A 13,007-nucleotide genomic window follows, 5' to 3' on the forward strand; every position below is an offset into this window, starting at 1 on the left:
GGATTTTCTCTCAACTATTTCAGAGAGGGGGGAAAGGATGCCTTATCATAAAGAAGAATGCTGCAAAATGCTACCAATCTGAGATTTTAATACACTCTTGACATACGTGATCTCTTTCATGAGGTGTCTGTCCAGATTTGTGGTGAAAGGAAGTGACATATACCTTTGTAAGACTATAATATATCCAATTGTACATTTTCAAGGAATTGACATCCTTGAAAATGTACCAACAAAACGTTTCCTTCTCCTTTATTGTGGTTGTCAAATATCATTTACAGTTTTACCTCTCATGGAAGGGAAGGGGACTATGAGTGCAGCCTAACCAGTTGTATGACATCATTGAAACTTATGCATGATAATCCAACATTTATTGAAGAAAGTTATGACCAAAATCAAGATCAGCACTAACTCTCTACAATGGATGCTCAAAAGGCTTGAAAGTCATCATTGAATAGATGCTCAAGTCATCATTGAATAGATGCTCCACAGAGTTGCACGAATCTCATCATTGCATCCATATAACATATAAAGACAAAACATTAAAGTCTGGAGCAGCAAAGGTGCACAGAAGAGGCTTTATAAGAAAAAAAGGGTCCGAAAGTTGAACACCCTGAATTGAAAGAAAGTAAGAGTTGCCCAAAGTGGACTCGGTTTTTGAAAATCCATTGGGTTCAGATTCAACACCACACAAACCACATGATACTTGACATACATCTTCACTTCTAACTCTCGTGACGCATACAGAAAACCAAGAAAACTTGATCCCATTAACTCTTTGCAGTTGAAAGATGAAGAAGTATCACTGGTGGTAAAATCATTAACTGTTGACGACCTTCGGTGATCCTGAAGGTCCCCAACTGCTCGTGTCAGCTTAGAATCACAATCAAACAATAGGGGAGTGAGTGGGACAGAATTTGTGGAAGCACAGGATTGATCAAGATACCCACCATCCTCAATCATGGGCATCTAAGTAAATGCTTTGATACTAACCTCACCTTCCTTATTTGATAATGGAGATTGGCCTTGTATCTACAAATAAGGCAGCATAACACATCTGCTTATATGTTTCCTTACAGTAGCAGGAAATCCAAATCGTGGGAGAGAATACCACCTGCAAGCTGGCATAGACTCAAGTTTTGACCCTGATACCAGACAACAAGAAGAGAAAACTACTGCGGAGTGTAATAAAGGTGTGGAAGGAGTATTCATATGACTTGAGGAGCAGGCATCTAGACTTGTATTCTTTTGAACGGCACTTCATGTGTTGTTATCTTTTCACAGAAAGGAGTAACTTCAGATGACGTATCTAATAGTGTAGAAGGAATGACTTCAGATGACTTGAGGGCAGGCTAGACTTGTATAATTTTGAACAGCACTTCATGTGTTGTTATCTTATTTTTTTCCCCAATCAAGTGGAACATGTAGACGATGTCCAGCAATATGTTGATGAGGGTAGCTCTGACTTCAACCTGCTGCCCCTGATCACAAGGCTGCACCTAGCAACCAAATATGCCAGGCTATGATGGCCACTATCTTCCAGACATCATCCTCAGGTGATCCTTACCATCCATCTTCTGCTAGAAGGTCTGGCACTTAGTTTCGTCCTTTATTCTGACATGATCTTGGAGCCCAAAGGTTCAGCTCTCGTGATCTACACCAAAGTACTGAAGAAAGGGCCTTTTTGCTTGATGAGAGTAGCTTCTGTTTCAGGTAAATGTAGTTTTTTCAGTTCAATACATTGTGTACATATTTCAGTTTCCAATTTCTCTCTCTCTTGCTACGACACCAATGCACAAGCCTTGTTCTTGTGAATATGCATCCACAAACTACCAACATCACGACAGCTGGGCATTCAAGGCTAACTCACATTTGAAAAATAGCAGGGAGCTATCACAGGAAGAAACAAGGGTGAAGATACACAACGGACACGATGAGACAACCTTCCTCGCCTCAGGCAAAGCTAAAGACAAGGGTAAGAAATGCAGACAAGTCTATAGAGAAATTCAAGTTAGAAGACACTGAGTCTAGCTGTAACTAAAAAGCTCCATCTCATGGGTCATCATTGTGAAACGCATTCAGCACACAGTAGGGTTCCCACAGATCTCACTAGCACTTAGATCTCACTGATAGTTGTGCACACAAGTAGTAAAGACACACACAAGTTTGGAACTCTACTCATTAAAGTAAATAGCATAAAGAATATATTACCCCGCTCCACCAATCATGCACATGAGCTCTTACAAGCTCTGGCATTCTACACATAACAAAAGCTCTTACTGCTGTCGGTAACTTTCCCTCCTTGCCACGTGCCTAAAGCAAGGCTGCAGACAACTTAGGACTGGGGATAGCATGGGCACAATTGCCCTTTAAATAGAGGGAGGGCTTGCTTAAGAGTCTTGGCCATGTACTACAGTTAGCCTTGATACCATGCTAGACCTCAAAGGGGATGTGTGGTGTGGTGTGTGTGAGAGTCGACGAGAGAACTCTAGCTATGGCGATTTCAGCCTTCCACCTGCGTCATGGCCTCTACAGTTGATTCCGCACCCTGCCATCCTGCCGTACAGGTCCCCGTAGGCTTGCTGATGCCTTCTGCCGTACATCCAGAGCTTCTCCCCACCTCTACCTTGCTTTCTTGCATGTGTCGTGGTTTTCTTTTCGCCTAGTCTTCAGCCTCTTGCAACTCCTCGTTTTCTGTGTGTGTGTCGTGGTGCGAATCACTGTTTCCATCCGTACATCTGTACGGTCGCCGTACAGATTCAACGTTTGAACCCGTTTGCTTTCTGTACAGCTCCGTAGGTTTTGCCGTACAGTTTTCTTTTTTCTTGTCTTCTCTGTCGTACAGTTTTCCGTACAACTGTATGGACGCAGTCAGGTTTCTCCGTACAATCCCTGCTCTGGTTTACCGTACAGCCTGTCAGTCCTTCTCATGCCCCGTCTGCTTCTCTCCATTTGGTAACCTGTTCAATCCTTTAACCTCAATGGCAAAAACAAGCAAGTATTATGTCAAGAGAGCACTCTCTCCTGAACCTAAAAGACAATCCAGGGAAACTTCGCCCCCCATAGCTTCTTCATCTGAAGATGCTTCCTATGTGTTTGACATGTTGAATGAGGATTTTCAACAAAGTAGAAGAGAATGGATTCTACCTGCTCCGGATCTCACTTACAAGATGAAGTTGCCTTCTCTTGTGCATCCTTTGAAGAAGCTCTCTCAAACTGCAGTTATCATCTTTTTTCCAGGCAAAATACCCTCGGCTAATGATGTGGGACAATGGGTGAATTCTCTCCTAGGTGGATGCTATGTAGAGGAGTCTATTTTGCCTCCCGAGGATTTTATGAAGTTCATCTTTTGGATGCCTTGACAAAACAAAAGATGCTAGAAATGTCCCCTTTATTTTTTGGTCGTCAAATGGTGCACATCATGCCCTAGTCCCCTAATAAGGACTATCGGAATCTCATCAAGCATCATTGCCCTGTATGGGTTGAAGTGGTTGATTTTCCAGATTACATGAGAACAGAGCTTCCAAGCTTAGCCATGACATTGGGACAAGTGATCTGTCCCCCTCGTCCCACAGGTAATAAAAATCGTTTTTGCATCTTATGGGATACTGATAGACCAACCCCCTCTGCTATTGCAGTTGAGATTGAGGGTGTTAATTTGGGAAAGAAATATTTCACTTTAAAATGGGGCATTTTTGCTGGAGCTTGTTTCTCTTGTCACAAGTATGGGCACCTGGCTTCAGAATGTCCCTCTATCCTTCATTCGCCTCCTCCCGCAGCTATTCCTTTGTCATCTAATAAAGGTGGTCAGAAGACATATGTGGAAAAAGCTGAAGCTAAAGGAGTAAAGCTTTCAGTTCATACACGGAGCCAGGCTAATTCAGCTCAAAACAAGGATAAAGGAAAAGCAAGTTAGTGGAAAATAATTCATCTTCTCATGAGGGATGGCAGACTGCAAAGAAGACGGTGCCTCTCAAACAAAGACCTCTCCAAAGGCATGGGTTAATGCAGTCAAGAAGGGTCTTCCACTTTGTGAAGAAGATGATCTAGTAAGGGAATTGGATCCTGAGGGTCAACAAGACCCTGTGGCAATGGCAGAGGCTTGATGCCTCCCTTTCTTTTTGAGGACTGTTCATCTCTTGTACATATTTTCATGCGTGCTTCTCTTAAATGTATTTCTTATAATATACAGGGCCTCTGCAACTAGAATAAATGGAGGCTCCTATGGCATTATATAAATAAAACTCATCCAGATGTAGTGTCTGCAAGAGCATAATCAGCATTCTTTTGCTGGGCAGCATGGGTTCTTTTCAGGATATGATATATTTTATGCCGGATCTGAACAATTCTCTGGGCTGTGCATTTTAGCCAAACATGATCTGCAGCCCTTGATAGCATATAATGATCTTGGTGGCCGATGGATGATTATCCAATGTATAATCAATGGGGAGATTTTTGAAATAGGTTCCTTGTATGCCTCTCAAAATTCTGCTTCTAGAGCTCAAATGTGGGACTCCATAAAGCAATATCCTTGGTCTTCAAATGCTCTACTTTCTGGTGACTTCAATAATTCTCCTAACTGAAAGGACAATACCACGCATAAATCCCATATGCTGCCCTCTAAAATCCAGCAATGGGAACATATGACTTCATCACTTCAATTTGCAGATTTATGGACAGCAACTCACCCATCAGTTATGGGATTCACATATCATCATAATGCTTTCATAGAATATTGGGCCAGGCTTGATAGATATTATCTTATTCATGCTCAGCAATATGATGAATATACATGTCAAATGTGGACTGATTATTCTCAGCAACTATCTGATCATACTCCACTTTGGCTCTCCCTTTCATTTGGAATGCCTCTGGATGACCTGCAGCTCTCTTCAATCAGACATTTACAGGTCAATCAATTATATATTTCTTATGAAAAATTCCAGCAAATGATCAGACTGGCTTGCAGGCCATTGTTATCCCATGCTCAGGAGGATCTAGACTTTGCTTGGAACTCTTTTGTCCATCGTATACAAAATGTCATTAAGGAATATGGAGGATGGTACATGGCAGAAACCAGACAGCATATCCAGTGGGCAAAATCATTCAAGCAGTATTTGGTATAGATTAGCCGTCAAAGGTCTCTATCTGCGTCTGAGCAGCATTTATTGTCTTGTGCTTCTTCCATAATTGATGCCAATGATAAACGCAAGCTTTCCAAATGGCAAACCAGGACTAGAGTTAAACCTATGCTAGATAAGGGTTGTTCCTCGAAATCTTTCTTTCGGAATTTACATGCACATAGACAAAGTCAATCTATCAAGAGGGTCAGGAAATCTGATGGTCTTTGGACCCTTTGGACCCACCTTGCTTTGCCAAAACTTTGTGGAGTCAATAGTTACAAAGCCACTTGCATGGCGTTTGATTGTTGCATTAGGGCCTCTTTCCACCATGTTCTTAAACCACTTTACATCCAAAACATACACAAAGAAGCGTCGAAAGTCAAGCTTAATAATATCTTGGATTATGCCACAATAATCATCCATGGCTCCATTGGCTTCTTCAAAGCTAGCAATGATGCGGCAATCTTGTGTGTTTCTCTTATCATCAATCCGTTGTGTTCGAAAATGCTTGCCCTCACACCATATAGCATTGAACATAATGCACTACACCAAGACAAAATAAATTAAATAAGCAATCTAAATTATTGAAAGCTCCTAACTTATGCATAACATTCTATATACCGACCTTGACTTTATCTCAGCTAGAAAAACAATGTCTGGATCATTTTCAGCTACTTTTTTCTCAGCCATCTTCTTCTACACCTCAGGTAGTCTTGGCTCGCAACAGATTTATTGAGCTTGTTTCTCCTATTGTTCCTTTGCAACAAGCTTCAATGCTGGAAATATCTTTTTCAGATATTGAATTGGATGAAGCCCTCAAGCATTTGGGTAAACATAAATCCCCCGGCTAGGATGGTTTGATGGTTGAATTTTTTGTAGCCTTCTGGGCTGAATTGAAGGGTCCAATTTTGAAGTTCATTAATGTAGCTTGGCAGCATCAACATCTTCCATGAGCTTGGAAGCATGGTCTGGTTAAGCTTGTGCCCAAAAAACCTTTATGTGAGACAATGGATGACTGGAGGCCCATCACTTTGATGCCGATTATATACAAACTTATTGCTAAAATGTTAGTACATCAAATAAAGGATATCCTTCATGATGGACTTCATCCCAGGCAATATAGTTTTGTTCCAAGAAGGCAAATCCATGATAATATCTCTAATACTCTCATTGCAATGGAATATTCAGCTCAAGATGTTTTGGTCATGCAGGCGGATGTGGCAAAGGCTTTATAGGGAATCATTTGTCTGAGTCTTGGACTCTGGAATGATCAGTTCGACAGGGATGCCCTCTCAGTGCTTTGCTCTATGCCATTGCTTCACATCCTTTGCTTCTTTATATGGATCATCTGGTTGATACTGGACAGTTAGTGGGGCTACAGATTTCTGGTTCACGACCTTTCATTGCTCAGGCTTATGTAGATGATTCATTCTTCATGCCAAAGAACAGTCCTTTGGAGCTTCGCCTATTGATGGATACCCTTTCAGATTTTGGATTGGCAGCTGGTCTTAAAATTACTTTTCAGAAATCAAAACTCTTGCCTCTCAAGCATTGTGACTGGCATGCTATCCTGTGGCCCGGCCAGATTATTTATCCAGAAAACATAGTAAGACATTTGGGCTATCCCATTGGCTGGAAAATCAAAAATAAGCAATAAATATCATGGGTGTTAAATAAGATTCTGGACAAATTAGAATATTGGAAGATATCCACTTGGCCCCTGCATGTACGGCTTCGAATTGTTCAGTCCATTGTTCTAGCTTATGTCCAGTTCTATCTTCCTCTATTACATTGGTCATCTCGAGATCTCACTTTTTTTATGTCTCAAGCCATGGAGATTTTCTGGAAAACTAAGCTTCATAAAAAAGCTTTAAGGTTACTCAAAATAGACTTTCTTTGCTCACCAAGAATGCACGGTGGTTTGAATATAATAAACATCAAATTTCATGTGTTGGCAAGAAAGATCACTATGCTCAAGACTTTTTTTCAACAAGAGCAGCCTTGGTCTATCATGTTGGCAATTCTGTGTGGTCAGATGCGCACAAATGCTTATGGACATTGGCTAGTTGATCCATCGGAAGTAGTACTTGGCAAATTTCAAGGTAAAATCCCTGGTTGTCCATTTTCTACTTCCTTGATTCAAGATTGGAAGCAAGTTCTCTCTCACATCAAATAGTCTCCCCATCCTGCTTCTATAGCTTCCTCACTCAGAATGGAAAGCATTCATTGGAGTGCTGTGTTTTCCTCTCCCCTTGCTGTACAACAACCAATCAGAGCTTACAATCTTATGAAGTTGGGCATCCGGTTCATTGATGATGTGGTAGATACGCAAGGACATTTTCTCTCTTTTCCAATCGCATGGCGCAATACAATCTTGGGATACATCACAGAACTATTTGGAAAGCCATTGCTGATCTCTTACTTCCTTTGGTTCCGATTCCAACATTAAATGTAAGAGACAGGCTTCAAGATTGACACCTTCAATCTTCAAGTCCAGAAATATCCTCTCAGTCTTTGCATTTATTGACTTCTATACACGCTTATCGATTGATATTACCTCCTCCTTGGATTGCTCATCATGCTAACTCTCTATGGCATCTGAATAAGTCATCAGCCTGGTGGAAAGAAAAATTGCAATTGATATGGAAGTTGAAAATGCCATTGAAGCAGAGACTCTTTCTATGGAGATGCATAGTTGGTATTCTTCCAGTGGGAGTGAAATTGGCTCAAAGAAGGATTGCCTCACCTCTTTGTCCAAGATGTCATCATACTCCTGAGAGTATTCCGCATTTATTGTGGTTTTGTTCATATTCCAGAGACCTTCTAGACAAGATCTCCTATTTCTTATCTCTCAGATTTCCTGCACACAGGTTCTATAGGTTTTTCTGGATGTATGGCAAATTATCAGTTTCCTTGTCACAGTATTCTCTTTTCTTTCAATGGATCAGATACTGGGCCTTATGGAGCCTCTGGCTACAGCGAAATCATGCATATCTGAATTCTCCCCTTCAGCACCCTTATGAGTTCTTCCGAGCCTCATTGCGGCAGTCTTTATATGATGCCTTACATGAGGACGATTTGGATGTTTCTTGTATTCAGCTTTTCTTTTACTGCTTCTGATGGATAGGGCATTGGCTCTTTTCTCAAGCACTGCCCTGATGTAAATGAATGTTACATAATATAATTTTCTTGGTTTCAACCAAAAAAAAAAAATGTGTGTGTGTGTGTGTGTGTGTGAGAGAGAGAGAGAGAGAGACAGAGAGAGGACAAAACAAAAAATAAAATCAGGAAGCATGACTAGCCCCTCATCAAAGCAAGGCTTACCTCCAGAGCCACTTGAGTAGATACTGCACCCCACAACTACCCCATAGTCAAAGGACCATCGATGTTTATCTTAACAAGAAAACGTTCTCCATGGCCCAGCTCTCATCTCTCCTCTCAGACACAAGCAGAGACGAGCATGTAGTTAGTTTCCATGAGAATACTTTCCAGCCCTGTTAAGTAGTACTACTTTGCTCTTCTATCTTTGATTTCAGAGCAACGGACTTGTGACAAGTGTTACAAGGCACAGAATTTTTACGCCACATACAGGTGGTCTGCTAATTTGCACAATACCAATGGCCAGCTTCCCACCATGCCGGTATACCCAGACACCGCAACGGTAAAAATCAAGATCATTATTCATTTCGAAAGACAGATCTTTCAGCTTCACACAGTCCACTAGTTCCGTCCTGGCTTTGTCCATTCCTGAGCAATCTCTCTATGAAGTAGATCTTATCGTGATCCCCTTGCATGTGAGCATCCGCATATATATTTGCCATCAAGACATATGCTGCATGAAGTTTTTCATCTAATCTAAGCAAATTTTCAAAGGCATGCCTTCCAATCTCTACGTTTTTCCACTGTTGACAAGCACCCAGCACAGTCAACCACATAATAATATTGGGTTGAAAAGGCATCTTTTCCAACATCACAACTGCCTGGTCCAGTTGGCCTGCATGACTGAGGAGATCAACCATGCAATTATAGTGCTCAACAGTTGGGATGATGCCATATTGTTTGGTCATAGCCTGAAAGAATTTCTGGCCTTTGTCCACTAGACCCACATGACTGCATACAGTGAGAACACTAAGAAATGTGACCCCATTTGGGTGTATGTGTTCCTGCTTCATCCTCTTGAGCAGCTGAAACACAATTTCACTCCATCCCCGGTGGGCATATCCTGCAATTAATGCATTCCATGGTACAACATCCCTTGAGGGCAATTCATCAAACAAATGTTGGGCATCAGCCATGCTCCCACATTTAGCATACATGCAGATAAGGCTGGTTGCCACGATTGCACTACTGTCAAAACCAACCCTACTAATCTGTGAATGGAGTTCCTTTCCGGTTTCTAAAGCGGATGTATTTCCACATACTTTCAGAATGGCAACAAAGGTAAAGCTATTTGGTGACAGACCTTGCAATTGCATTAGTATGTAAAGGCCAAAAGCTTCATTACTTTTTTCTTGCTCAGCATAACCCAAGATCAAAGTTGTCCATGTGACCACATTACGATGAGGCAATTTGTCGAAGACACGGTGTGCATCCTCCATGTTCCCACATTTGGTATACATATCCAGCAAGGTGGTTCCCACAAATACATCCACCTCAAAGCCATTCTTCACTACTTGGGAATGGATGAATCTTCCTTTCTCTAGGCATTCGATTTTCACAAATTCCCCATCAATTTGTTTCCCCTCTTCCCGTGCTGCAAGGCAACTGCAAGCGTTCAGTGCACCAACAAAGGTTCGATCGCTCGGTTGGATGCCTTCCTCGAGCATTTGTCCATACAAATCCAAAGCCAGCCCACCTTCCTGCTTGCTATACCCCAGGATCATGGCATTCCAAGAAATTGCATCACGATAAGTTAAGCCATCAAAGACACGTCTTGCATCCTCCATGCTCCCACATTTAACATACATATCCACCAAGGTGGTTCCCACAAAAACATGTGACATAAAGCCACACTCTACTAGCAGGGAATGGATGGTTCTACCTTTCTGCAGCCATCCTAATTTTGTAAAATTTCCGTCAAATTGCTTCCCTGCTTCCACTGCTGCCAAGCTACTGCAAGCCTTCAATGCACCGATAAAGGTTCGACCATTCGGTTGAATGCCTTCCTTCTGCATCCGTGCATACAACTGCAAAGCCCGTGCACCTTCTTCTTGCTTTGCATACCCTAGGATCATGATATTCCATGACGCCACATTGGGCTTTATCATATTGTCAAACACATTGCGAGCATCTACCATGCTTCCACGCTTCATATACATATGCATCAAAGCATTTGCCTCGAGCACAGGGATTCCATTTAGAATTTCTTTAACCTCGTTCAGCTTAGGCAAGCCCTTGTGGACTACCATTTCTGTATTACAGGAAAGAGTGTAGAGGGGCAGCCCACAGATTGGACCCATTACTAATGAGGAAGCAAGGACATAGTTACTTTAACACCGTCACTCTTGTAGGCGACCTTCGGAGCGTATGAGCTTTGCATTGAGCTAAGTCCGAGCCTTGTATAAGGGGACGACACTTGGATTCTTGTAGTACTGAGAAGCTGGTAAAAGGGCCGCGAAACGCAGGCGCTGTATGAGGGCACAATCGCCCAATAAGCGTCTTTTGTGATACAAACCACGCAGTTGAATGCATTCAGGCACAGTCTGGACAGTGTCCTGGAGTTTGCCAGAGCCCAGCCGAGGGACAACTGCCAGAAGTCGACTGAGGTACGTCGCCTCGCTTCTGAGCTGTTGTGCTCCATCTCAACTATCCACAAAAGACCTACAGAAATCAACTAAGGAGAGAGAGTGCGGGATTCTTTTGTAGTTCAATTGGCGAACGTGTGCCCACAACTCAAGTCTCACAAATTGGGTTCTCTAGGTTCACACGTGGGGCGTAAATGTACTACTTTGGGTTCCGGTGGCCATAGTAATCCATTTCAGCATTTGAGGATTTGAACAGGGTGACACGATGTCCAGAAAGCCGACCGTGGGAAAGGGCCCTAAGAGCCCGGCCACATGCATGGCGTTTGGATGTAAAATGGATGTTTGGAGGCTTAAAGATTGCCACATGCAACCGTGGGAAAGGGCCCTAAGAGCCCGGCCACATGCATGGCGTTTGGATGTAAAATGGATGTTTGGAGGCTTAAAGATTGCCACATGCATTTTTGGCATGCTGTGTCATGCCCCAGATTTCTCTACAATGAGAGAATGTAGATCGCGGGCTTCGAAGTATACGTTGCAGATCCCCCGATTTTTGATGGAGTCCCCATGCCAATGGAATCTCCTAACTAGAACTCCATTGATTGCGCCTGCAACCGGGAGGCAAAGGTTGCAAGTAGGTCACCATGCCCTCATGCATGACCTCCACTCTGAACCAAAATCGGAGCTACAGCTTCTAATTTTCCAGTACGCTTCTCCAATGTACCACCCACAGCGACTTCCAGCCTAGGGTACCCATAGCAACCTCAGCATCTTGCAATGTACGTACAACCACCTTCACCGTCTTCCAGCGAACCTACAACCATGAATCCAGAACTGCTTGCAGCCCTCGCTGCTATGAGCATGGCACTCGGCCTGTGCATACAACAATGGTTGGAAATGATGCGTCATTTGTCAACTGAGGCCTCAAAGCCTGCAATGCAGCACTTCAACGTTGAGGCTGAATCAAAGCTCGCAGAAGGCGAAGAGTAGTCAAACGAGGAGGCTTCAGAGCTGCAACTGCAGGCACTCCTAGTCCATGGAGCCGGTACACTTGTGGACGAAATTCTGAGAATCGACAGCATTCGAAGGAGGAATGCAGTGGGACTATGGTATGTGAAGCCTAGGTCTCTTCACTTGTGGCGACACTTTTTCCATTACGTGGATGAGGACAATGTGCGCTTCGAGGCTGCGGTGAGGCTATCCCGAGAACTTTACCATTTCGTCTGTGAGTTGTTGTGGGACGATCTTTCACAAAAAGAAATTCCTCTATCTTTGCAAACAATTCCCACTAGAGTCCTCACAGTATCGAAGAAGGTTGCCATTGTGTTGCACCGTCTTGGATCTAGAATGAAGCTCATGGATTTATCTGAACAGTACGGTATTGGGAAGTCCACAGTTGGCCAAGTTATGCGACAATTTGTAAAGGCCTTGAACAAACGTATGAAGGACTTCATATGTTGGCCTTGAATAGATGTAGGCATGCAAGAGTTGAAAGAGGGATTCGAAGCACTTTGAGGGTTCCCCAACTGTTGTGGTGCCATTGACAAAACGCACATTGAGATCGAGTTGCCTCCAGGGGAATGGCACACGGCTTGGAGGGACCGTAATCACAGATACTCCATGTCCCTTCAAGCTATGGTGGATTCTAAAATGCACTTCTTGGACATCCTCACTGGATGGGCGGATGGCGGGATCCGTGAATGACTTGAGGCTACTGAGGAACTCCACTCTATACCATTTGGTTGAAAGAGGTCAAATTCTGAATGGGCCTACATTCGTCCATGGGGATACTGAGATACGAGAATACATTGTTGCAGATGGCGGTTACACTCCCTGCCTTGGCTTGTCACTCTCTTCCCGGCTCCTGAAAACGAGAGGTTGAAAGACTTCGATTTCATCCACTCCTCCACTAGGATTGTGGTTGAAAGGGCTTTCGGAAGGCTGAAAATGACCTGGCCCTTCCTACATAATCCAGTGCGTAGGCTGCATGTTAATTTTCTACCTAAGATAGTTGCAACTTGCTGCATCCTACACAACATATGTCTTGACTTTGTACAACTTTGTGACGGACCTTAACATCGAACTAAATAATGATGCAGATGCCTTCGAGGGAGGAGAAAGAACACGCAATGCGCTACTAAACTAC

The 13,007-nt window shown here is 43.1% G+C and overlaps 1 protein-coding gene across 1 annotated transcript; it reads right to left on the reverse strand.

Moving 5' to 3' along the window:
- Positions 1–8,797: 8,797 nt before the first annotated feature.
- LOC147887381 (pentatricopeptide repeat-containing protein At2g34400-like) lies at positions 8,798–10,528 on the reverse strand. Its single transcript, XM_087394295.1, has 3 exons — positions 10,162–10,528; positions 9,435–9,873; positions 8,798–9,230 (listed from the first exon to the last, which is right to left on the reverse strand). The coding sequence occupies exons 1-3, from the start codon at positions 10,526–10,528 to the stop codon at positions 8,798–8,800; spliced, it is 1,239 nt and encodes a 412-aa protein (XP_087250421.1).
- Between the last annotated feature and the right edge of the window lie 2,479 nt (positions 10,529–13,007).

The sequence above is a fragment of the Dipteris shenzhenensis genome, chromosome 23 (assembly GCF_047967505.1).
Source record: "Dipteris shenzhenensis isolate YYH24624 ecotype China chromosome 23, Dip_SZ_1.0, whole genome shotgun sequence".
Lineage (NCBI taxonomy): Eukaryota > Viridiplantae > Streptophyta > Polypodiopsida > Gleicheniales > Dipteridaceae > Dipteris > Dipteris shenzhenensis.